The sequence below is a fragment of the Epinephelus moara genome, chromosome 14, assembly GCF_006386435.1.
Source record: "Epinephelus moara isolate mb chromosome 14, YSFRI_EMoa_1.0, whole genome shotgun sequence".
NCBI classification, from domain to species: domain Eukaryota; kingdom Metazoa; phylum Chordata; class Actinopteri; order Perciformes; family Serranidae; genus Epinephelus; species Epinephelus moara.
This window is the reverse complement of record NC_065519.1, coordinates 4,703,447-4,730,217: the sequence shown is the minus strand read 5'-3', so window position 1 is coordinate 4,730,217 and position 26,771 is coordinate 4,703,447. Positions and strand designations below refer to the sequence as shown.

Genomic DNA, 26,771 nt, shown 5'->3' with positions numbered 1-26,771 from the left:
TACATGGCTCAGGATGTTCCTGGTGAGGAGTTTGTGGCTGTCGGTGTTCCACAGTCGGATGGTGTTGTCTGAGGAGCAGGACAGGAACGACCCGGGGGGAAGTCGTGCCTCTCCTCCTCCTCCTCCTCCTCCTCCTCCTCCTCCTCCTCCTCCCTCTGGGTACACCTGCAGGAGACACAAGAGGAGGTGCTCAACTCAAGTGTTTCAACACGCTGACACTGACTGGAGACAGCTGCTGCCTGTGGCTTCATATTTATCGTATAGACGTGAGAGTGGAATCAATGTGAACATCTAACAGAAGAAGAGTTCATTAAATTATTAAACTGATCATATAATTAATAAAATTAATTTCTTATACTGAACTCATGTATCCACTGTGTGTCTGTGGTGAATCCTTAATATATAACTGAGTGATTCCCCTCTGTACTTCCTGCAGGGACACACGGCTGCAGCAGCTGCAGGTGCTCCTGTCATGTTGTTGTGTTTTTATGAGCTGGTGTTTCAGCTCTGTGACCTTTGACCTCTCAGGAATGTGTGACTGAAGCCCTCATTGTGTTTGTGATTTATATGAACACACTGACCTCCAGGCTCCACACACAGGAGGAGTGGTAGAGGGCCGAGTAGAGTTTTCCCGCTCTGCGGGGGTCTCGGAGGTCTCGGACGTCCCACACGTAAACACTATGGTCGTTGTAGACGCACGACAGCCAGCGGTTGGCGGGGTCATAGGTCACCGCCACCGTGTCTGGGTACCGAGCCTCCGGCCTGCAGGAGAACAGCTGACTGCAGAGGAGACAAAGAGGGAGGAGAGTTATTCTAACAGGACTGTTGTCATGCCAACGGGAAATAAAAACCATGATGATGTGTCTGTTTCCATGGTAACCTGTCTACATGTCTAGTGGTCAGCTGACCTCTAAATAAAAACAGAACACTCTGTATGTTGTTTTCCATTTATCTATATTTGGTATAAATTTCCATACATACAGTATGTGTGTGTGTGTGTGTGTGTGTGTGTGTGTGTGTGTGTATGTGTGAGAGAGAGAGACCTGGCGTCCACCATATTGGCGATGTCAGCTCCCAGACAGTGTGGGCGGGGCAGAGTGCACAGGAAGTGTAGGTTGACGGGGCTGAAAGCTCGAACCGTGCCGTCAGAACAACCACAGAAGATCAGCTCGTCTGTGACGGACAGACAGGTGGCCTGAGACGCCTGAGGACACACAGACAGGTGGACACGCAGACAGACAGGTGAGACACTTCATTCACTTCACTTCATCTTGCTGAGTGATGAGGACACCATGGAGATGAAGATGTGTTTTTGATCCTTTGTGAGGTCCGACCACAGGTGGAGGAAACAGTGCGTTTGTTAGGGACTATTTTCGGCGGCGGATTGATCCACATTTTAATGTGAGACTGAAAATGTTTTTGTTCTTTGTGTCTCTCGGACTGAATCAAAGACTGAAATGTAAATGAAGTGAGAGAATGTGAGTGGGTGAAGATTCAGACAAAGACGCCTCTGAGCTGCTGCTGCTGCGTCACGACTGTAGGACCAGTCTAGTGTCAGTGCTACAGGACCAGTACATGTTGGTGGAGGTGAGTAATGCTGCGTTCAGGGTCCTCTGTATATCATCGTGGAGGGTGAACGAGGTGATACGTCCCTTCTCCCAGTCAGGTGGAGTGTTGGTTATGAATGACGGCAGCGTGTTGTGAAACGGACCAATGGAGTGAGAGGAAGGAAGTGGGCGTGTCCAGGTCAGTCAGTTCAGCCAGTGAGGATGAAGATTCAGATAATTCAGATCAGATTCATGCTCTTCATCATCAGTCTATATATCATTATAATATGATGATGAAGCAGTACGTTGTTAATAGAGTGCTCCATGGATTACATTTTTCTGTAGGTTGACGCAGAAGTTAGTGTTGCCTCGTCAAAAACGTTGTGTTATAGATAAAGATATATGAAAGTCTCTTAAGCTTGTGTGAACCACAGACCTTATTTTAGGCATCTAACCAAAACCCATTCGAAAACCCACTGACTACAAGACAAAGGAACTGGGTCCTAAAATGCGAACTCATTTCTGGGTTTCAGGAGTCATTCCTGGGGTGCTCTATTAAATAATTTAGCAGTGTGTTGTTAAACAAACCAAAACTAATACTTTACTTGTTGTTTCATCATAATTTTAGCCTTAGCAGCTACAGTGCTAACTAGCATTTATGGTCAGTTAAATTTTGCACTGAGCTCAATCTGCAAAGGCAAAAGTTAATCTATGCTAACTTTCAGAGCCAAGTTCAACTTTGGTTAATCACAAACCTTCCTTACAGAACTTATCAGTTTATTCAACAGCAAACTCAAAGCTTTGGTTGTTTTCCTTTTTTGACCAGGAACATTAACGATTACAATGCCACTGACTAGCTTACTGCTTCATCCACTATTTCACCAGAAGTTGCACCAATGATTGATTCTCCAGTAGCGCCCTCAGTAATAAGGTTGATACAATCAGACTTCTTATTGAAATCGGTGGCGTCACCCCCTGCTGGCCATTAGTGAGAATGCAGGTTAAGGGCACCTCAGTATTGGCTGCAACCATTTTTTTAATACAGTCTGTGCTTATGTTACATGTTTGATAAATGTCATGTTTGATTATTTATAAACATGTTTAAGGAGCTCTTCATCAGTCTGAGTGTTGTTGAGGTGTCACAGGCTGAACTGACTGAGTCCAGGTGAGGTGACGACTTACGGACGCAGAGTCGACTCTCTGCACAGGAAGCGGAGGAGGAAGAAGAGGAACTTCACATTAGAGTGTTTTACAGTAAAGACACACAGTGAAAAATATAAGCAGTCAGTTAACATCAGGGCCTGATGTAGCGTAATGTTAGCTACCTAGCTAATGTTAGCGTCAAGATATTGTTATAAACACAACCCATGCGCAGCACGTCATTAAAAAAAGCAAGGAAGCGCTCTCTAGCGCCCTGCCACCGCTTTTCTGCGGTAAAAAATGCTTTGTGGACACAGGCCCTCAGTGAGAACAGCTGTGTTTCTCTGCCTCAAAGTTTCTCATTAGCTGTAATCGCACACCTGTTACCACAGCAACAGTGATGTCACAGAGTACAGGAGTGCACCTGAACATCACTGCAGCAAGGTGAGGAGTTAAAGCACTGGAGGTCTGAAAAGTAAATGTAAAGGAGAGGTTAAAGCACCTCCCCTGGAAACCCTCAGTACGTGCTGAGTAAACTTCCTGCACTGAGCGCTCACCCGCAGCTCGACCCACTTGTCGAGGAGTCGCCGGTCGTTGAACTCACACAGCAGACCAGAGGAAGTGATGCAGAAGGTGGAGGAGGCCTGTCGACCTCGCCCACACGCCACATCGCTGAAGAAGTTATTCCTGAGCTCTCCCAGCAGCCCTGAACGCCCCAGAAGAGGGACGGTGGCGTTCACCTGCAGACAGGTGGAGAGGATGATCAGTAATCATACAGGATGTTTTCATGACACAGGTGTGTAAAGAGCGATTGATGCGAGAACCTTGGAGGTCTTGGCATGGTCCAGGTACCAGAACTTGACGTGGCGGTTGCCGGCGGTAACAAAGTAGGAGCTGTCGTCAGAGAAGGAGACGGCCGTCACTTTACTGGACACCTTATTGGCTGCAATGACGATGTTTTTCTGGTAAACAAAAAACAACAAAAAAAGAATCTGTCAACAGGTCGGATTTAATGTTCAACTGCAGCTCGCTGCTAAAATCCATCAGCTGACCTCTGACCTCAGAGCAGTTTGACTGAAATTCTTAACCCTTTGAACGCTGCTATAGAAACGGTCCACATTTCTAGGAGTATCTTTAAATGTTTCATATCCCTAAAATCTGTACAACCTTAGCTAAAAGGTGATGCAAGTCAATAAGTCATATTGATAAAAGTACTGAAATTGTGTCTTTTAAAAAAAATATACAAAAATTGGACTTGTTTTCTCTCAGATTTACAAAATAAAAACGCACAAATGATCCAAAAGATTTTTAAATGTAGAAATATAAATAAAATACTCATCACTCCATAAGTTATTTGAACTACGTAAATTACTTCTGTCCAGAATTTAAATGTGGGGAAAAAACAGCAGAATGTTCCTTTAAATTAATAAACGTCTCTTGTGTTTTTCGGCTGTTGTGAAAATAAACGGCAGTAAAGTTCGACTCCAATGAACCAAACAAACGGTCTTTGAATGCACCACATCATCAGAAGTCATGTGATCAGAGCCGTGGACTCACTCAGTGGGTTTAATGTCCAACTGCACCACAATTGTTTTTACTATAAAGTCTTTTGCAGTGTGCTGAACCCTTCTGTTGAACTAGGCTTTTATTTTGAAATGTTTGGTGATTTAAGTGTAAAGTTTATTCCCATAAAGTCGAGTCACACTCAAACACTCTCTCTATTTATCAATAAGCTGGTTTTACTCTCCTGTTTTTATCACTGTTAATAAAACTCAACACTTCCTGCAGATTTTCACATTAAAAGCCTGATTTTAAAAATACACAGTAGTTCTGACGATCATCCAGACCTGCTGAAATAACTGTTGCACTGTGTGAGGTTCAGTTTCAGCTGCTCAGTCACACGACAATCGCTCAGTCGATCAACCAATCAGAGAGCAGCTCTGTTACCTTCCAGTTCCAGACGTTGACCATCATGTCGTGTTGGTAGCCCACGCTGACGATATATTTCCCATTGGGAGAAAACGCCACACAGGCGACTCCATATTTATGCTCCTGCAGCTCAGCAACCTGAACACGCTCCGACACCTCCCAGATTCGAACCGCCGGCATGTGGCCGCTCTGAGGGAAGAGGAGGAGGAAGACAAGGAAGAGGAAGATGAGATGAGGGAGGAGGAAGAGAAATATTGAAATAATGTAAATATCATTAGAATCATTCCACTGATTTCAGTCAAACATGAAGAGTTTCTGTTCAAAAATATTTCTGCTGAAGCTGAAACAATTAGTCGATATTCACTCAATATTTTTGACATTTTATAGTTTAAATAATGAAAAAAAAAATTAATCAAAAAAGATAATCAGCAGATTAATCAGCAGTGTAAAATGCTCTGATTTCTGAATTAACTGTCTGATATATATAAAACTTTATTTTATTATTTATACACCAAAGAAGATTTGTTGTATGTAAATTATTATTCTAATGGAAACAACCTCTTTATAAACATGTCTGATCTTATCACCCTGAACCCTGAATTTCTACCACTGCCTGACATTTATTACCAAAATAAATGAAAAACAATCATTTTATTGACGACTGTAGTTTGTGGAGGTTTATTTTATACATGTTGGTCTGAAACATGTTGATTTAATCAGGCGTCTGATTCAGGTCCTCAGTTTCCACAGTGAACAGCAGCAGCAGCGAGTGAACTGATCAGTTTCAGAGCCGACAGCAGCAGGTTGTGTTCACATCATGCTGAGAGGACCTTCTGTTACACTACAGCCTCTCTTCATCCTCATCATCTCCTCTTCATCACTCAGGACTGCCTTATGTTCCTCCTCTGCCCGGTTCATTATATTTAATCTGACTGTTAAATTAAATACATCTAAAATAAAAATATCTACACTCACCGGCGACTTTATTAGGTACATTTGTTCAACTGCTCTTTAAAGAAAATATCTAATCAGCCAATCACGTGGCAGCAACTCAAAGCATTTAGTCATGTAGACATGGTGAAGACAAGCTGCTGAAGTTCAAACTGAGCATCAGAGCATCATTTACTGGGATTTTCAGTACAACCATCTCTAGGGTTTACAGAGGATGGTCCCAAAAAGAGAAAATATCCAGTGAGCCAAAATGCCTTGTTGATGCCAGAGGTCAGAGGAGAATGGCCAGACTGGTTCAAGATGATAGAAAGGCAACAGGAAGTCAAATAAGCACTGGTTCCAACCAAGGTGTGCAGAAGACCATCTCTGAAGCAACAACACCTTGCCCAACCTTGAAGCAGATGGGCTACAGCAGCAGAAGACCACACCAGGTGCCACTCCTGTCAGCTAACAACAGGAAACTGAGGCTACAATTCACTTTTTTTTTCAATATTTTACCCATTTTCCATGACTTTTTGAAAGCTGTTTAAATGGGTAGGCCTGAAAACATGCACTTCCAAGGCATTTGCGGGTAAGCACTTGTTATCTTTTCTCACAAGTTAGATAATCCTGCAACCAACTAGTTGCCTACCCTCTTAGACCAGACTGGCCCATATGGGTACCTCACAAAACCTCAAGGCTGCAACCCTTTTTGGGGTATAGAAAACCGAAGATCCACTCCAACAGTCAAGCAGCGCAGCACTGGATTTAAGGGTAATAAACAATAGCCAAAACAATGTATATTCAAAATGTTTCATTCTGTCATTTCCGAAGCATTTCCAGGCCTGGAAAACAGTTATTTTAATTTAATAACTTTTCCAGTAATTTCATGACAGTTGGTATCCTGTAAATTGAAGTTTTCTTAGGGGTAGTGGAGGCGTCCCACAAGGCTCTATTCTTGGTCCTCTGTTATATTTAATATACACAATTTTTATTATGCATTTATATGCTGATGACACTGTTTTATATACCAAAGAATCTTCTTTTGAGGCCCTGACACACCAAGTCAACGGTCGGCTGTCAGTCAAAGATGGGCCGTCTACCACCCTGGTTGGCTTGGTGTATCTCACACAGTTGGTGCCAGTTGGATTTTTTTCTACTGAATCAGTGTTTTGATTCAGTGTCGGCACAACAGAGCGCAACGGTAATGAAAATCTCTCTGATTGGCAGTTCAGCTTAGCGCATTAGAAGAGAAACAGAAGAGAGGAAAGCAAACAAACAGCTTAAGTCATGATGGAGTGAGACCAAAACAAACTTGTTACATAAGGTAGGATTATTTTACTTTAGCCTCTGAGCTCTTTAGCAAATATGTTTTATGATGGATAGTGTTATTATTCACTTCTAACCATCCATCCATTTTCATCGGCTTATCCAGGCCGGGTCGTGGGGGCAGCAGACCAAGCAAAGCACCCCAGACGTCCCTCTCCCCAGCAACACTTTCCAGCTCCTCCTGGGGGACCCCAAGGCGTTCCCCGGCCAGATGAGATATTTAATAGCTCCAGCGTGTTCTGGGTCTGTCTCAAGGCTTCCTACCAGTGGGACGTGCCTGGAAAACCTCCAACGGGAGGCGCTCAGGAGGATCCTGATCAGATACCTGAACCACCTCAATTGACCCTTTTCAACGCGAAGGAGCAGTGTCCTACTCTGAGCTCCCTCTAGATGTCTGAGCTCCTTACCCTATCTCTAAGGCACGGGAAATATGCTTTGTTCTTTCCACATTGGATTGTGTTGTTCACATGCTAACTGGCTAACTAGCCTCAAGACAGTGTTCTTGTTTCCCTTTTTGAATTAGGATTACCGCTCGTTGCTGGTGTGGAGAGTTATTTCCTCTCGTACAGGTGCAGAACGTCCTTGTTAGTTGGCTGTCAGCTGTAGTCTTTGCAGTGTGTTCATGTGCAACTTTTTGGCCGAGACATGAGGACATCAGGCGACGTTACAGGGGGCCTTCATTGCTGAAAGCTCTCTGAAGTTGGTTTGGTGTGTGTGGGCCTTAAATCTGACCTTTTTAAATTAAAGGTGGTGATTTACAGCTTTAACTGGTCAGATGTTAAATACCTTTGTCTGAAAACGTCTGACAGCTTCAGTTTGTTTGATCAGACTGCTCTCCTTCTGTTTTATACCATCCTCTCTGTCTGTCTGTCTGTCTGGCGCCTCGCCCTCTGCTGCCATGGCAACCAGTGAACACTCGCTCCATCACATGTCCAACACTTTCATCCATGACTTGGTAAGTATGTCACCAGATTAAAAGACATGAGGTCCCTAAAGTCAACAGCGTTCATCCTCTAAGGAGCAGGAATAATACACTAAATTTCAGATCAATCTGCTCGGATAATGTTGATATTTCAGTTGTTGTCAATTGTTGTAGAGGGTCACAAGCTTAAAATTATAATATTAATATATGTGAATAAAATCACAAACAGTGCTTTAATAACTTCTGATTTCCTAACATACGTCTCTCCTCCTGTGGTGATCAGAGCTGATGTGACTTTGTGAGCTGTTATCAGACATATTGACGGTACCTGACCCCGTCTGGTCCTGGATCAGACTCACCTCTCCTGTGACGACATATTTCCCATCTGGAGAAAATGCTAACGTGGTGATCGCCTTCCTGAAGAACAGAGGAAGACAGAAGAAGGTCACTTGTTTTATATCACCGCCACAGAAAACCCTTCTCAGCTGTCAGACGTCTGTTATCGTCCGTGTGATCAGATCAGCAGTTTGACCGTCCTTTGATCATCCTGCAGGTAACCATGGCAACAGCACTGATGCTTCAGATACAAAGTTAAATATTGTACACTAACAATAATAACAACAAGGTTTTTGTTTGTTTGAGGTTTGAAAGAAACTGTGAGAGAAAAGAGATCACAGTTTGTCTCACAGAGTTTGGACTACACAGAACTGAACCACAAACACATCAAATTTTTAAAACAAATTTAGATTTTTTTGATATATCTGACAGGAACAGGAAGTGAGAGCTGATTGGTTGAAGTTTTACCTGGAGCTGTTGAAGATGTGATGCTGTTTGTTCTTCCGGGGATTCAACAGGACGACAACACACCTGCAGACACACACACACATACATGAGTTAGCAGGGTAACACATGATCAAACTAGCAAAGTCCACTCAGTAGAGTGCAGATCTCTGCCAGGCAGCCACTTGAGCTGATTCTGTTCCAGCAGATGCAGTACAGCACATTTCAGCATCCCTAAAGCTTATTCATCTCATATTGTACCTACTAACTATTGTGGAACGTAACGTATTGGGTATAGAATGAATCTGCAGATGCACCAGTTCAGTCAGTGTTTGAGCCACTATGAAGGCCATAATGTGTCCTGCAACAGACACTAAGGCCCCGATCGATCACACAGAAAGCGTGAAGCAGGTTGCAAAATGCGAGGTACATGAGACCCTAAAAAAGAGGCTGGATCATGGGGGGTACCACCAGTTGGTCCAGGAGCTTCTCCTCCATGATGGCTGCTTCTAGGCCTACTGTCTATCGTTGGGCCCAGCATAACAAAAATTATTACAACCTACAGGGAGTCCAGTGGTCCTGCTGAGCAACTGAGCACCACCAGATTCTCCTCCATTGTCTACCAACTGTAAATTTGTTGTCATGACCACCACAGAAGGCCTGCCTCTCAGATCATGCCATTAGACAACAGGAAAAAAGCTGAGTTGACGTGGAGCACTTTTCCGCCCTGGATTTTTTCAGCTCGAGGAGTTCAAAGTGCCCCTGCAAAAACGCCAGGCGCCTAGAGCACAGAAACGCAAGGTGCCTCACAACACAGAAACAGCGAGCAATAAGCTTCATTCTCATTAAAAACAATTACAAAAAGCCGCCTCCAGCTGCTAAAACTCTTTCTGTGTGATCAGAGGCCTATGGCTTGCTCTTGTTAGGTGAAACAATTTCTGGAAAACTTGTGGTCTCTACCGGCCCATCAAGAGGAGTCAGCAGTCAGTGATGATATAAAACACTCAATAAAACAGGGTTTTCAGCTATTATCAATCACCACAACCACCATCAGTCATACATGTGCACACAAAGTATGAGGCTGATTGGTCCAGTAGTTTGAGAGATTAGCTTCAGACAAACGGAAACACACACACTCACACACACAATCCCCTCCAGGCTTTCACCTGGTGGAGATAACAAATGAAAACGCTACCTGAAAGAAAACACACGCTCCACCCACTGAACAAACACACACATCAAACACATCAGACACAGTGACAGTGAGTCTAATACTTTGGTTTATGACCAAATACCTGCAGATAATAACATTCCCATCGTCCTCAGCTGGACTTGACATGTTAACAAACTAAGCTAAGATGGTGAACATGGTAAATATTATGCCTGCTTAACATCAACATGTTAGCATTGTCATTGTTAGCATGTGTTTCCTTACCTCTGGAACAAAAAGAAGTTCAGGTTTAACTTCCAAAATAAGTCAGAACTTCCTGAAGTTTTCTTAAAGGATCACAGTTCAACAGTTACTCCTCAAGCTCAGTCTCTCTCTCTCTCTCTCTCTCTTACACACACACACACACACACTGCTGTATAAACACAGTGCAGGTTTAATGAGTCTCTGTTTGGTGACTCAGTCTGTCCGACCTGAAACTTCATAAACAGCTCAGACCACGAACTGTCCCAGACCCTCTCTGGACCCGCTCTGTACAAAGATAATAGCATTTGTACTGTACTCAAGCATTTCCATTTTCTGTCACTTTATATTTCTACTCCACTACATCTCAGAGGTAAATATTGCCCTTTTAACTGCACTACTTTCATCTTCTTCAGTTTCTTTACAGATTCAAATTATTAATATAAATAATAATAGACGATGTTGTAATATTATAGATTAAACCACCCAGCAGAGCTCCACCTTTACCAGCTGCCACATTAAAGTGATGAACACATTAATACATCAATACCCAGGTAGCCATAGGACTCGGCCCAATGCTGGCTGAGTGCCGGCTGACTCGGCTACGTTACAGCTCAGTGGTGCGAAATGTGAGCCAGCTTTGGCCGAGTTCATTTTTACCAAATCTGGCCCACATGTAGGTATTACAGATACGGGCCTAGCCCAGCTGACAAATGGCAGGCGGATGAATCAGCAACCAGCATCAAAATGAGTCCTGGTCTGATGGTTGCCAAATCTGCGCCCAATTAAGTGTTGTAAAGACGGGCCTATTCTGGCTGGGACACGGCTTCCAGACAAAATGGTGGCCAGCACCAAAACAGGCTCTGGTGGTTGCCAAATCTGGACCGACCGGCCCAGTGATGGCACTGTCGGCAGCTGGAATCAGGCCAGCTGATTTGGCCAAATACTGGGATGTCATTCATGCCGAGTCTCAGCCGAGTCAGGAAACCGGATGTGGCCCAGCTAATTTCATCCGGCATGCCAAGTTCAGGCCAATTCTGGGCCAAGTCATTTTGGTTACCTGAGTAACTTTAATCCAGTAGTATAATATATATAATTCTGAAGAATGAGTACTTTTACTTTTGGTGCTTACATAATATACGTATAGTTTACTACTGATGCATTTGCATTACTTCTTGTTTTTACTGCACAATCATGATTCCAAAAACGTTGGAGTAAAACAGCTGTGTAAAACGAAAATCAAAGAGAATGCAATGATTTGCAAATCTTCTTTGATCTACACTTGATTGAATACATTACAAAGACAAGATATGTAATGTTCAAACTGATAAACTTTATTGTTTCTCGCTCAGTGTGTGACGTGCACTTGTAGATAAAATATAGGCCTATATTAATGAAGGTTCATTAGTACGGTTTTGTATTTCTCTGTAATGTAGCACAGTGTTAACAATGTTACTGATACTATTCTTTCTCACACCTTCAACTCAAACCACCAAAATATATCATTTCATCATTACATTCATATCAGAAACATGCAGGAGACTAGTTGACTAATGGACCCTGATGATGACTGTTGGTCTACTAGGAAGATTCTTAGTCAGGGTGTTTATGTAAATTTAACACAGGACTCCAACTTCTTTAGAATCCAGGTTGTATTATTTTGGGCTTTGTTCTCTTTTGTCTGAGTTTCTTTATTCGTCTTTATTTATCAAGGGTGCCCTGTGTGTGTGTGTGTGTGTGTGTGTGTGTGTGTGTGTGTGTGTTGCAGGTGTCGCATCAAAGCCGTCTCTGAGCTCTGACCTCTCAGCAGACAAACAGAAACAGGATGTTGTTTGTTCTGACTCGTCCAGGTGATGATCCCTGCTCACCTGTGACATCATCACCCTGTCTGAACAGGTGGGAACACGTTGTCTTGTTGTGTCCTTTTTAAAATGAGCCGTGGTGAAGGTCTATATATTCTGTTTTAATGAAGGGGTTTATGAGAAGCAGACAGTGTTAGCCACCTAGCGTGCTAGTTGGTTGACATGTTGTCGACATCTGTTGGTTTCATTTGTTTACAGGCCTGTCTTGATCTTTCCAATATGGCGGCGACGCTGATGCATCGCTGCAACGGGTTGACACAGTCAACGTGGCGTCTATATACAGTGTACATATATATATATATCTCTGAGGGTCAACAGGGCTGAAGACTCTAAGCTGACTCAGATCATGTGACCACTGGGTCACTATGACTGCTGCTGATTGGACAGCGGTGGTTGCCATGGGGACAGAGGGTTTTTTCTGTGACAAGCCGCTGATCTAATTTTGTCTGACTTACATATAAACAGCCTTTAAGACACAAAGACATACAGTTCTGTACACAGATCCTGTTCTGGCTTTTATTTTTCCACTGCTTCCCAACCTGAGGGGTCGGGACCCTCCAGAGGTCACCACGTATTTGAGGGGTTGTCACATGACTAACAGGACCGAGAGGAAGAAGAAACTCAGCTCTGATATGAGACACAACACATGTTAATCAGTGTTTGAACTTTGGACCGAGCCAGGCTAACTGTTCCCACCCGTTTAAAGTCTTTATGCTAAGCTACGCTAACACACAGACATGATGTTAATATCCATCTGAACATTTATTTAAACGTCAGGCTGCTCCTTTAATCCGCTCTTTCTGTGTGACTGCATCACATTTTAAACTCTCAGATCTGCTTACACACACACACACACACACACACACACACACACACACACACGTATAATCCCTGTGTGAGTCAGCAGGCTGTGTGTGAGTGTGTGTCTGTGTGTGGGGATGATCAGCGATAAGTGTTTGCTGACTGTAAGCAGCTGATTCAGCAACCAATTATATTCTTCCTCATCAACACACACACACACACACACACACACACACACACACACACACACATACATTTGTACCTCTGTACTTGTGAGGACCCTCACTGACACTGAGGTTAGGTAACACTACAAATATTTAGTGAGTGTTTCTATCTGCTGTGAAATCAAAAAATGTATTGATGTTTAAATATGGAGATCTTAAAGCACATGTTCAGACATGAAGTCATTCAAAGTGTCCAGTTCAGCTGTTCACATGAAAAGTGTCAGAAAGAGAGCGACGCCTACTTTCTCACCTCCACACAGATGACCAATCACAGCATGAGGTACCTAACCCCGACCATCACCCTGACCTTAAACTGAACCTTAACCAAAGATGCTCTATAACAAAAGACAACACATTACAACCTGCACCACTGGTATGAAATGGTATACACGTCCAGTTTCATAAGAGGGCATTGTCTCCTCTCCTGCTTACGCCATGTTTCCACTTGCGTATGTATACAGAGACGAGGCAACTGGAAGTCCATTCATTCCAACGGGAATCTCTGTGATATCTGATGTGCCTGAGAAACTCTATATCGGTCCGGAATTTGCCTCGAATATGTTAAGCAAATTTAACTTTTGCGGTTGATTTCAGACAGATTGCATGACAGTGTGCTAGCTAAAGTAACAGGCTATTTTCTTCAGCTCAGCTGCCTGTGTTGATCGTCAAGTGAGTTTGTGTGTCACATTTCATTTTAACACATTGTGAATCTGAGTAATGTCCTGCTTAAATATGGTTATACATTATATACAGTCAGACTGTCATTGTGACTCGTTCAGCTGTTAATACCTCTTTTTTATCAAACATTTCACAAGACATGTCAGGCCAACATATTCATTTATATGTTGCCATGCGATCTTGGTCCTGTTTTTGTCCTGGTTATGTTCCAAGCAAATATTCCAAACTACTGGATGGTGAAAAATGGACAAAATTAGTCTCTATCCCATGGCTACAGGTACTCTATCTATCCACCTGTAAAGAAATCTTCCTTGCGTTGGACACTGGAGGCATATTCTGTATATTTACTTATCTACTGACACCAGTCACATACGTAAGTGAAACGAAGTGTAATCCCCTCAACTTGTTTTGAAGTGTAGTAAACATTGTGGATGGATGAAAGCTGATGCAAAACAATACAACACTATAAACAGTACAAATTCAATGTTTGCTCTTTATGTTGCTGCTCGTTTTCATCTGCTAGCTTCATATCTGATATCAACCCAATACAAGATCATATCCAGGTCTCATTTATACCAGCTGCATGTTAAGTGTTAATTTCGTTGACGCAAATTTTTCAACAGCAATCTTTTTTCCATGACGAAAACGAGACCATAACGACCTAAAATAGATCTTAATGATAAGACAAAATCTGTTTCATTTTTTGTTGACGAGACATGACAAAAATGTTAGTGGCAGACTATTGGACATTAAAAGACCAGAACGGCTGCGCTTGTAATTATCTCCAAATGCCACAGCAACAGGCTGGTAAACTCCAGTAAATAGTCTGCACCAGGATGTTGAGGAGAGTTGTGAGCTGTAATTCAGCAGTAAATAATCTGCCGTGTGTCTGACTGTGGATGGTGGAGCTGCTGGAGTTTGTTAATTGTAACGGTGGCTGTTAGCAGCTAGCTCCGCTTGTTAGCTGCTGAATGGCAGCGGTCACACAATAACACAAACTCACTGATCAAGGCAGCACCAACAGCTTCTGAGGTCAGTGACTGTTTTTCTCAATGGAGTCTGGCTCTAACCAGAACGTAGATAACAGCTCCTGTCTAAAATTGCTGTTTGACAGTACGGTACAGCGGTAAAAATATTCTAAATATAGCGTACACTTAAACAGATATCTTTTAGGGTGTCTAAAATTGTTGCTGTCCCCGTCCACAGCAGAACATCTCTTAGCTTCTGCTGTGGTACCCGTGTCTGCTTCCGTCTGGTAGTCTCAGGATTTAGATACACACCACAATGTTTGATTCTCACCATCAAACCTTTGCTGCAGGTCAAACCTCTCTCTCTGTCTCTTTTTCTACACTGACAAAAGGCAAAAAGTCAAAACAAAAACCTCATATCTGTCTGTAAGGAAGGAACTCTGTCTAAAACCCAGGACTGCTGCTAAAACATGAGAAACATGCGAATGGTCCTTTAAAGGGAGTCTTCATATGACAGAGGAAGGTGCCCTTGTCTTACACACACATGTGCGCACACGCACACATACACACAGACTGCAGCAGTGTAACATGATGTGTTCAGGTACAGTTTGTACCAGAGACCACCGACCCAACCCATCCTGAACACATCTGCAATGCACCAAGAGAAACACAGAGACAGAGGGCTGCAGAGAAGAGAGGACGGCTCTGTTCTCGTCTTTCTGTTTTACATTATCAAATAATAATATTTTATAATATGAGGAAACACATTTATGTAAATCATTTATTTCCTGTCTGCCTGGTTTCCTCTCTGCATTTATTTTATCACGGCTTCAGTTTGTCTTCAGTTTCCTCTGAATTATTATTATGACTGAGGTGTAAAGACATCTGAGCTGCCAGAGCAAAAAATAAATAAATAAAAATGGGTAAAGAAAATCATTTTTTGACCAATTTTTCTTTGCTGTTTTCCACCTCTCTGAAGGAACAAGAAACATTTTCATACAAAATAGACTTCACCAATAAATAATGTAGTACTGTTACCGAGTCGTTCTATAACTGGGGTGCATTTCACATTTTAAAAAGTAGACCTACAAAAGGAAGGTGGTTTTTCAGTCTAACGATCAGTGGTTTAAGTTGAAACATTCCTTCAGTGTAACAAACATCCAGTAGTTGTGAAGCTTAAACATAAACAACTTAAATGATATCTAAAGGAAAAGGATATTTTTGGTTGTTACCCAACGGGGTCATGTCAACGATGTTAGTCATGAGTTGGCCCCATATTATGTAACCTTATTGTCAAGTTAGGCCTCGATCGTACAGGACGTGTTTTAGCAGCTGGAGGCAGCTTTTTGTTAATTGTTTTTAATGAGAATGAAGCTTTTTGCTCGCAGCTTCTGTGCTCTAGGCAATTGGCGTTTTTGCAGACGTTTGGCACTCTGAACTCCTCCAGTTGAAAAAACTTCAACTCAGAAAAGCGCCCCACGTCATCTCTGCTTTTTTCCCACTGTCCAGTCACATTATCTCCATCGGATGATTTGAGTGGCGGGCCTGATGATAGACAGCAGGCTGTCAAACTGCCCCTGAGTCATCCTAACATACGCCTGTAAACGTCCATGATGGAGGAGAAGCTCCTGGACCAACTGGTGGTACTCCCCATGATCCAGCCTCTTTTTTAGGGTCTCATGTACCCACACAGATCTGTTTATCTGCTGACAGCCTCTCACCCTCAACCAGAGCTACAGACAGTACCCTCTGCCTCAACATGTCAGCAGCTACACACTGATTACTGGGGGGAAAAAAAAAGGTAGATTGATTACACGGGAAGGTTAGTATACAGCTTTACCGCCATGTTGGAAAATCTCATACCGCTGCAACTCTAGTGAGATACAAAACGTTTATCTAATTTTATAATATGCTCTCGCCTTAACCTGTAAAATGTGCTGTTTTAAAAGAAAATAGTTATAAAATATATATTTTCAACAGACATGAAACGTACCCCCAACTAAATGAGTCAATCATTTAATAACAACTGTGAACAAACAGAATTATATCATTTTAATAATGCTGTTATCGCCTGCCATTATTTTATCTGGTATAATGTGATAAACTGTCTTTAACGACATGTAATAAAACACAAGACTATCAGTGTGTGCTGCTCCACACAGGACACAGCGAGACCCTTTACTACAGCTCTACATCACACAGCTCAGACAGAACACAGACAGTTATTATATTATACTCTCCGTCACATTTCATTCACTGTGTAACATGAACGTCTCTCCACATTAACCTACATTCACCCCCTCACGCCTCCCCCCTCGCTCCACTGACCCACTTCACTTATTCACTGTCTCCACTGCAAACTGACGTCTTTTCATCCGTAAACTGAATGTGAATCTTCTGATCTGACCGGTGGCTCTGTCCAATCGTCAGCCGTGCCCCTCCCACGCCCTCGGCTGATTGGACGGCTGTGTGGGACTCTGGAGGACATTAAAACCTGGATGTCTTCCACCGCTCGCCCTCTGACATTCCCATCATTCCTCTGAGTTCAGACTCATCCAAAAAGGTTTTAAACTGACTCAGTGTGTCAGCAGGATCATCTGGCACACAACCCTCACACCAGTTAACACATAAAGATAATAATTATACAGTCTGCTGTTACTGCCTTGAGACTGTTGATTTGTTCTGACAGATAACACAAACGTGAACATAAATTATATTTTAATGTTACAGCCTGAAAATCATGTTTATAAATGAACATTTGCTGGTAAAAAAAAACGTCCTGGTTTTCGTAAACATTTCATTGAATTCAGTGACTGTAAAAACCATTAATTCCCAAAGCATCTCAAGAGACTCAAACAACTCTAGTTCACAGGGCATGTTTGAGTCCATGTTCGAGTCCTGCAGCACTGAAATAAATCATCAAGGCAACGGTTCATCAGGAATCTTTACATTGTTTGTAGAGGAGGCTTTTATTTTATCAGATCTGCTTCAATATGGAAATATAATGTTTTGACAAAATTCTTTAGAGCTTTGCATGTTTTCAATTCAAAAAGGCTGCATTTACCAAAACTATCACACGGTCACAATAAGCAGAGTTAACCATGTCAGAAAGCTAACAAGCTCAAACACGACTCTGGTTACTGCTAACATTATTGCTAACGTTACTGCTAACATTATTGCTAACGTTACTGCTAATGTTATTGCTAACGTGACACCAAACGCTGCACAGTGTTCAAATTATTAGCTTAATTCAAAGACGAAAACAGAAACGTGAGCTTCAGAGACTCAAGAGACCAGAAGGAAAATCACATCTGCATCCAAACTGAATCACTGAACTGTGTTAACGTCTCAGACTCTCAACATCCCCTCCATGTTGAGTGTCAGATACTTCGATCAGGTCGGAGGTTCAGCCTCTCTACATGTAGCAAAATCCCTAAATCTTTTGTCCCGTCTGCTATTGCTTATCTAAACCAGCAGTGACCACTAATTGTCCATGATTTACCTCTGACAGTGTGTGATACTGGGTTCTGTGTTTGTATTACTGCTTTATTTTACTTATGTCTGTTTCCCAAATTGCCCCCCCAGGGACATTAAAGTTTTACCTTACCTGCGTTTTTACTCTTCATTTGTCTCACTCTGTTTACACAAAACAACGCAGCATTCTTGGTAAAACGGGGTGTTTTTCAGGTAGAGTTTGGCTGGACGGTGACCACTCCAAACTGAACTATCCGTGGAAGTGAACCAGGCTTCGTTTAAAGCGGACCAAATAGCACCAGTATGAATGCGGCCCCAGGATACTTAGGTCACAATACAATATTATTGCCATATGCTGAGTATTTATAACCTTTTTTTCCCTTTGCGAAGGAAAACTTTGTCAACACCAGTTTTACCTCCTAAGATAAAGTTTTCATCCGACTTTAATCATTTTTATTGCAGCAGCTCTCTCACAGTTGGATCGTAGTTTCTTCGAGCTAAGTGTGTCCAGTGTTTGTTTTTTTTCGGTGGACCTGGTTTAGCATTAGCTTGGCCATCAGCGGCTAACACTAGCTCTGGATGGTGGCGTGTGAGGTGAGCCCTCATGTTCGTAGCATTCCCAGAGTATTTTATTCTTGTATGACACTGCTAACAAATCACGTGTCACATCCAAGTCCTCCTTTCTTTCTGTGTTAAGAAATCCAAAATAAGTCCAGACGTTTGATTTAAATGCCAACTGCAGGTTTCTGATTTCTTTCTCCGGTGCCTCCATCTTTGTTTTGATGAACTTCCTGCCAAATGCCGCTAACTGAGACCTCTGCTGACCTCACCGGGATAAAAACCATCAGCACCATCTAGTGGACCGAAAAAGAATGATTTTATTATTCTAGTAACAAAAGTTGTATTAAAATATGTATTTAATTGATAACGTATATAACATAAGATTGATACCTGGCATCCGTGTATCGATACAATATCACACCCACCCCTATAATTGATGCAGCTATGCGTAGGGGAAAACTCTGCTAGCCACTGGGCTAATGCACGCAATTTAAAAGTGCTTAAGCTAATAATGGCTGACTGAAAACAACTGTGTCTTCTATGAACCATATTATTGAGCCAAATTTTTTACTTTTATTAAGCGATCTTAGTGTTAATCCATGTTTTATGGCGGCTGGGAGAAGTTTGCCTTCAGGGCTATGAACCAGAGAGCCCAGACGTTTTAGGAAAAAGATGATGGTGTGAGTTACAATGGAAACATTTCTGACAGAAAGCCCTGAGGGTTAACTTATCCCACGTGCTGTTTTATGTGTGTCAGTGGAGTCAGTTTAAAGTGAACTTTACTGCACTAAACCTGTTACAATTACTTATGTGACTGGTGTTGTTTTATCTTTTATGGCCAAAAGCAAGAAAGAAAGTTTCTTCTGTGACCGACATAAAATATCGTCTCATATTAATCGCATACTCCTGCATTGAACTGAATCGAAATTGTATCCTGACAGACATTGTGATGTCGGCAAATATCGTATCGTTGTCCAGTAAATTGATACACTGTTGTATCGTGATGGAAATAGTGATTTAAATCCCTACTTGGAGCTCAGTGTCAGGCAGGAGGAGCAGCAGAAGGACTCACAGGCTCCACATCCTGTCCTGCATTCACACGCAGCTGCTAACACAGATCTGACTCAGTGAGTCAACATGAAGCTCCTGAACGCCTCACAGAGCTGTGTGACGGGTCATATTTCTATCGTCAGTGTGAATTCCTTCAGTAAACACAGAGCTGTGAGGAAAAACTCCAAATACACATTTACATGGAACCATCAACACTAAGTGGTTATTAACACTTCCTGTTTGTCGTGCTCCTGCAGCTGATTCACAAAAAGAAACACTCTCTGTCCTTCCAAGAAGAAAGACACCAAAGTGTCAAGAAAATAAATTTCCCCAATCCTTCCAAGAGAATTCTCCTTCCACACCCTTGTGTTCTGTAGAGCTGCAACAAACAATTATTTTCAATAATAATTGCAGGAAAAATTAATTTTCATCTTCAGATAATTTGTTTTGTTCAACCACCAGAACAAATCACGAGAAGATTCAGTTTATATCAAACAGAGAAGACAGTTAATATGAGTCACTGGAGACATTTGGTGTATTTGCTCAAAAACTGATTCACTGATTGTCAAAATATCTGCCAATTAACTTATTAAATAATTGACTTATTGTTCCACCATTTGGGAAATCACTTTTCTTCTTCTTGTGTATCACTGAGATGTGACGGAGTGTTATCTACAACTCTGACAAACAACAAAAGCAGCAAAAAATGTAACGATAGAGAATAAAATGTGTTGAAATTGACTGAGTTAACAGGGGGTTGAGTTTCTTTGTAAAAAAAAAAAAACCTCTAGTTTGTATTTCCAATACAAAAACCTCCAGGTCCATGTTTAAGAGACAAACATCGTCCCTTTTCGTCCTGTTGATAATTTAAACAAACATCAACTGTCCTGTGACCTGGTCTTTCTGCTTCAGTGTGTCCACTTCAAACGATGTCATACTGTATATGCATGCAACCTTCTCCATTTCATGTAGCCTAAATTCAGTGTACCATGCATCTCTACATTTAATTACAAATGCAAAGTCCTTTATTCATCACTGCATTTTCTATGATTTGGTGGGTTGGGCATCACTGACCACTTGCAGACAACAGCATTGGTATATCTTTATCTACCAAGCAATATTGGGCAAACTTCCGGCCTCCCTCTGCTCCCTTCTGTGTGTCAGCTCTGGTAGTTACCTGCTGCGCTCCTCCAAGTGGTTGCTTTTAAATGAACCCCAGGTTTCAACACATCTGGGGAAACTGCATTTTCCTGCTCTGCACTCAGCATCATAAAGAACATGGTGACAGAGACGTGCGCTTGTTTTTCTTGAGAGGCCACTGTGTTTGAATAGTTGTTGTTTTATTGTGGATTTTTGTATTAAATGTTGCATTTGTTGCATTTTGGCCAGATCTCTCATAAAAAAGAGATCTTCAATCTCAGTGGGACTTCCTGGTTAAATAGAGGTTAAATAAATAACATTGATTGTGTTAATTCTACTGGTTTCTAGTGACTCTTCCTTGACTGACAACTTCACCTGAGAACAGACCCCTGACAGGTGAGGACTGTCCCTTCAGACTGACTTCAATGACAAACATCAGCTGTGATGTAACTTTAACCTTTAACAGGACAACTTGACAAACACAACATGCAAAACAACCTTTACCAGAGAGACAAACGTTTACACAGACACCACAGTTTAATCCTTTATTTGTTGACTGCACTCCACCCTGCAACACGGATCACATCCTTTAGTGGATCCAACAAGATCGGAAAACTTCACAAACTCCCACAGCTCCCTTTCAATCACACAGGAAACATCTTCAAAAAGTCCCCTGGATCCCCCCGGACACCCATGGACCACTGAGACCCCTTTAAAGGCTATGCAGGGTTGTCAGTTACTGTTTGTAAACAGTATCATCGACGAAAGTGAAAGCCAACATCACATTTGCTCTCGTTTGCTGTATTTATAAACCCAGGGACGTCCTGATGACAGTATCATTGGAAGAAAATAACAAAATCCAGGCAGTGTCTCTTCAGATAAACACACAGTGACACACAGTCAGCCATTTTTTTAACAAACTCCTGTAGAGTACACTCTTAGAAACTCGTGGGACCCCTGGGTGACCCTGTGATCATTTAAAGAACTCTTGACACTTTTCAGGAACCACTGAAATCCCTCTGACAGACCACTGAGACCACCCCCAAGAACCCCTACAGATGTTTTTAAGAATCCTTAAAAGACCCCTAAAACCCTGTGACCTCTGAAGCACCCTCACAGAAAAAAGACCAACTGACCCTTGCCCCCTATAACACATTAAAGAAAACATAAGAACATCTCAAGAACTCTTGGATCTCTTCACATATACATATCTGACCCCTGAAACCTTTCAGGAATTACAGACACCCCTCTGAAAGACCACCAAGAACCCCACAAAGAACTCCTATTGATTTTTTCAAGAGTCCTTAATATATCCTTAAAGGACTCTGAAACACTGGAACACCCTAAAAAACCAAATTGACTCTTGGAACTCTCTGAGAACCCCCTACAGCACCTTTTAAAAAACACTGGAACATGTTAAGAACTCTTGGAATCCATTTCAGACCTACATATGTGATCCCTGAAAGTCTTTAGGAACCACTGAAACCTCTTGAGAGACCTGCGGACCACTGACATCCCCTAATAACTCCTAGAACCCCTAAAAAACCTCTTAAAAAACATTTGGTCATTTCAAGTATCTTTAAAATCCTGTCAGACACCCCTGAAACATCTTTTCAGATTCCCTGAACTTGCTCAAAGATTCCTGAATCCACCTCAAGGTTCTCGTATAAACCATCAAGAACTCCTGAAAATCTCCTCGAAAGACCTCTAAAACCCTGTAACCCCAGAATACCCTCACACGTCCGCTGGAACCCTGGAACTTCTGAACCTCCCCAAAAACAATAGAACCCCAACACCAAATTAAAAAAGATGAGAACACCTCAAGAACTCTTGGAATCTCTTCAGACCTACCTATGTGACTCCTGAAATTCTTTAGGAACCACTGAAATCTCTTGAAGAAACCCACCATGTCACTTTAAGTACCTTTAAATTCTTGTCTAAGACACTCCTGAAACACCTTGACAGTCTCCTAGAACTTTGTGAAAGATCCCTGAATCCACCTCAAGGTTCCCTTATAACCCCTCAAGAACTCCTGAAAAACCCCAAGAACTCCTTAAAACCCTTCAGAACCGTGACAATCCAACGAAACTCATAAAAGATCCCAGAGAGCCCCTACAGAGAACCCTGGACTAATTGCTGAGTCTTTTCCAGGAGTCCTCAGGTAGTTGAGAGTTGAGTGCCTTGTTAAGTGTAAATCCTCCAGCAGACTGGAGTCTCGTGGTAAATATCAGTACCATGGCTCCTAATGGACCGCCATGTGAGTGTGTGTATGTGATGTGTTTAATCTGATAATCTGATCATGTCATTAGCCTTTAAGATCCTGAACATGAGACAGTGAAGCCCTGACTGTCAGTTACAGTCGGTTGATTTATTGCGACATTCCTGAGTGAGTTTAATCTTCTGTTTCCCCGTACAATCATCTCAACTGTACACATGAAGTACATAACACAGTGTTTATACTCATTATGTAACACATCAGCTGTATGGAAACATTCACACTTCAATTATAGTTCAACAGCAGAGTCAACGAGAGTGACGTACATAAAAGACATCAGTGTATTTACTTTTACATCACAGTATAAATATATACTGATACTTCAACTCCTCTCAGTGACAGTATAACCCTTCAAAGGAAACTCAACTGCTTTGAAAGTGCTTCAGCTCATTCCAATGACTCCATCTCATATGTTTACACTTCATTTAACACTTCAACTGATGTCACTGGTTACACTTCAGTTTACAATTTTCAATGTTTACACTTCACTCTGACTGCTCTGATACTGCTCTACAAACACTGAAATCCTTCAGTCACAAATTTCCATCATGGTATACATCATCACATGACACTAACTCACACACACACACACACACACACACACACACACACACAGTGTACCAGTGTATCCTCACCCTGCAGGATAAGCCAACAGTCCAGTTCGGGGGTCGCAGGCCAGCGCTCGGTTCCCCGGAGCTGTGATACCCAGAACCTTCTCCAAGGTCACCTGGAGGGCAAAGGTCATCAGTTATTAGTCACAGTCAGATTTTAGATCAATGAATCCAGACACCTAGACACGGTAGGATATCCCTAAACTTCCTCATAACCCCACTCCAACACCCTGACACATCTCTAATATACTCCTGAACTGGTGCCCCTACCTCCACTAAGACCACTTAAACCAGCTCCAGAACTGCTGCAAACTATGGATGCATGATGTTGGATTTTTTGCCGATATCCTATATGCCGATATGTACGCAACTCATTTGACTGATAACCGATATCTAAATATCCACTTTTTCCCCACCTAATTTTGGTGATCATGAAGTGTCTTCTGTAGTGGAATTAACATCATATTATACATGCATACTCTTATCATGATGGCCCACCACCAGATGGAGACGTGAAATACAGTAATTTTCAATGTATGTAATATTTATTCATTGAGCAAAATAAGAAAAAGCATGTTGGACGATTCTGATAGTTAATTTAAAAGCTGATAATTGCTGATACCACTGACATACTGATATCATCAGCGTGTTGGCTGATTCCAATATTCAATTTTTATAAAGCCAATATAGGCCGATACCAATGATGTACCGATATTATTGTGTATCCCAACTGAAAACCCTCATAAATACCCATAGCCCCCCAGTGCCCCTTGAAACCCATCAAATATCATCTTGTACCCACCTGGAACACTGTCATGAACCTTTTTACCACCTCAGGAACCACTAAAACCGTCTAACCCAATGAAACCTCCTGAAATACCCCAAGAACCCATTGAAAAACACAAAAATGTTCCAGACAGCTTTGGCTGGAGTACCTTCATCAATCCCTGTGACCCCTTTAAAACCACTGATACTTCTTAAAATATCCCCGTAAATATCATCAAGCTCACGTATTATCAAAACCTTCATTTAAACAGCCTTCAGGAACTACAAAAACCTTCTAAAATATCTGTTATCCTTCTCAAGATCCTTTAAAAGAAAACTTAAGCCTACAGCTGCGCAATATGCAAAAAAAATCATGTTGTAATTATTCTGACACCTCTTGCTATTGTGATATGAGTCATGATTTTAGTGGTAATGGTCATTTTTGCATTTCATCAAGCTTTCAGATGATGTGTACCTCTTCTATGGTGCATTTACCATTGACCTGTTATCTCCCCCTAAAACACTTGCTATGCCTTTTTATTGTTGCCAGGCAACCAGCCCATTATGTCCTTCCCCTGTAATTAATCTACCATTTATTTAAGTTATCTGACAGTAATGAGTATGTAGCTCCTGACATGTTGAGGCAGAGGGTACTGTCTGTAGCTCTGGATGAGGGTGAGAGGCTGTCAGCAGATAAACAGAGATCTGTGTGGGTACATGAGACCCTAAAAAAGAGGCTGGATCATGGGAAGTACCACCAGTTGGTCCAGGAGCTTCTCCTCCATGATGGACATAGTACCACCAGTTGGTCCAGGAGCTTCTCCTCCATGATGGACATTTACAGGCATATTTTAAGATGACTCAGGGGCAGTTTGACAACCTGCTGTCTATCATTGGGCCGTACAGCTCTGGGTATCCAGCAACCACTACCACCAGTTTCTCATTAAACACAATTACAAAAAGCCGCATTCAGCTGCTAAAATACTTTCTGTGTGATCAGGGCCTAAGACAGACAGAAATGGATCTATGGTGGGTCTCAGAGGGTTAAACTATTAATTGATTATTAAAATAGTTGCCGATTAATTTTCTGTCGATCAAATAATTGAGTGACTGACTAATCTTTGCAGCTCTAGCTAATTTAAATAAAATGTACCAAAATGAAAAAAACTCAGAGCCTCCCAGTCCGTCCAAGTCTGAGAGCCACAGACAGGAAGTCAGACAGTGCACCAGACTTGACCTTTAAATCCACCTGGTTTTACTTTTACATCACACTTACTTCACGCTCCATGCGGCTGGAAAGTGTCCCGAACCTCTACACAACCAGAGGGAGTCTCCTGTCCAATCAGATTGTAGTTTAGTCCATCAGTGTCTCTCTCTGCCTGTCTCCTGCCTAACCCTCAGTTGAACTCATCTTCCTCACAGCTGAGCGTTTCCTCAGTCAGTCTGTGAAACCTCACGGTCATTAGCATGTTAGCAAGTTAGCATGTAATGAGCTGGCTGTGCTGCAGCTCCATGCTAAGCTAACAGCAGCAGACTCCAGCACAGACTCTGCACTGTGTGTCCTCCTCTCACATGACTCTCCCTCCCTCTACACCAAACTCTGTTCATGTTTTCACAGGTTTCCCTCCTCTCAGCTCTGGGTGAACACATTCGTTCTATCACAGTAAACTGATAATAAAAATACACCAGCTGACTCGATTCAGCAGAGATGAGTCACGGACTGAACCTACCGTCGTCTCCTCGCCATCTACAGACTCAAACTGACTCACAGACCTTCAGGAATCCTCCTGCAGTCAGCTGACACGTGGAGAGAAACTCTACATGCTGCTGTCAAAACAACTTTTGGATTATAAACAGCTGATAAATCATGTTTATCCAGAAAGAATCCAGGATGTATCTGCAGCAGCTACTAAAAAACTCATCACTGCTGCCTCCTGATGGCTTCAATATGGACTTTTTCATTAGTATTTAAAAACAAAGCTACTTCCTGAAACACTAAAATGACTGTACAGAGGTGAACATAAATGTAACACCCATCCTCACATTTCCAAAACCTCTGACACACATCTGTTAGCTCTGGCTGACAGCTAACTAACATGACACAAACTCCAGTGACAAACAGGTAGCAGCAGTGCTAATGCTAACACAGGCTGCACAGAGTTAGCTCTGCAGGTAGAAATGACCTGTCTGCTAACATTAGCTGCTGAGATTAGCTGCTAACATTAGGTGCTAACATTAGCTGTTAACATTAGGTGCTAACATTAGGTGTTGACATTAGTCGATAACATTAGCTGCTAAAATTGGTTTCTACTGTTAGGTGCTAATATTAATTGCTGACATTTGCTGCTGGCGTGAGCTGCTAACATTAGCTACT

At 42.1% G+C, this 26,771-nt stretch overlaps 1 protein-coding gene across 2 annotated transcripts in view; it reads right to left on the bottom strand.

Annotated features, from left to right (window-relative positions):
* mapkbp1 (mitogen-activated protein kinase binding protein 1) overlaps positions 1 to 26,771 on the bottom strand; it is a 59,101-nt gene that overhangs the window by 23,679 nt on the left and 8,651 nt on the right. For both annotated transcript variants that reach the window (XM_050061904.1, XM_050061903.1), the window contains exons 2-10: positions 23,657 to 23,748; positions 8,602 to 8,664; positions 8,157 to 8,214; positions 4,635 to 4,805; positions 3,512 to 3,649; positions 3,245 to 3,427; positions 1,044 to 1,204; positions 582 to 780; positions 4 to 165 (exon numbers count right to left, since the gene is read on the bottom strand). In XM_050061904.1, the coding sequence (XP_049917861.1) occupies positions 4 to 165; positions 582 to 780; positions 1,044 to 1,204; positions 3,245 to 3,427; positions 3,512 to 3,649; positions 4,635 to 4,805; positions 8,157 to 8,214; positions 8,602 to 8,664; positions 23,657 to 23,748 (1,227 nt within the window). The remainder of the gene's footprint in view (positions 1 to 3; positions 166 to 581; positions 781 to 1,043; positions 1,205 to 3,244; positions 3,428 to 3,511; positions 3,650 to 4,634; positions 4,806 to 8,156; positions 8,215 to 8,601; positions 8,665 to 23,656; positions 23,749 to 26,771) is intronic.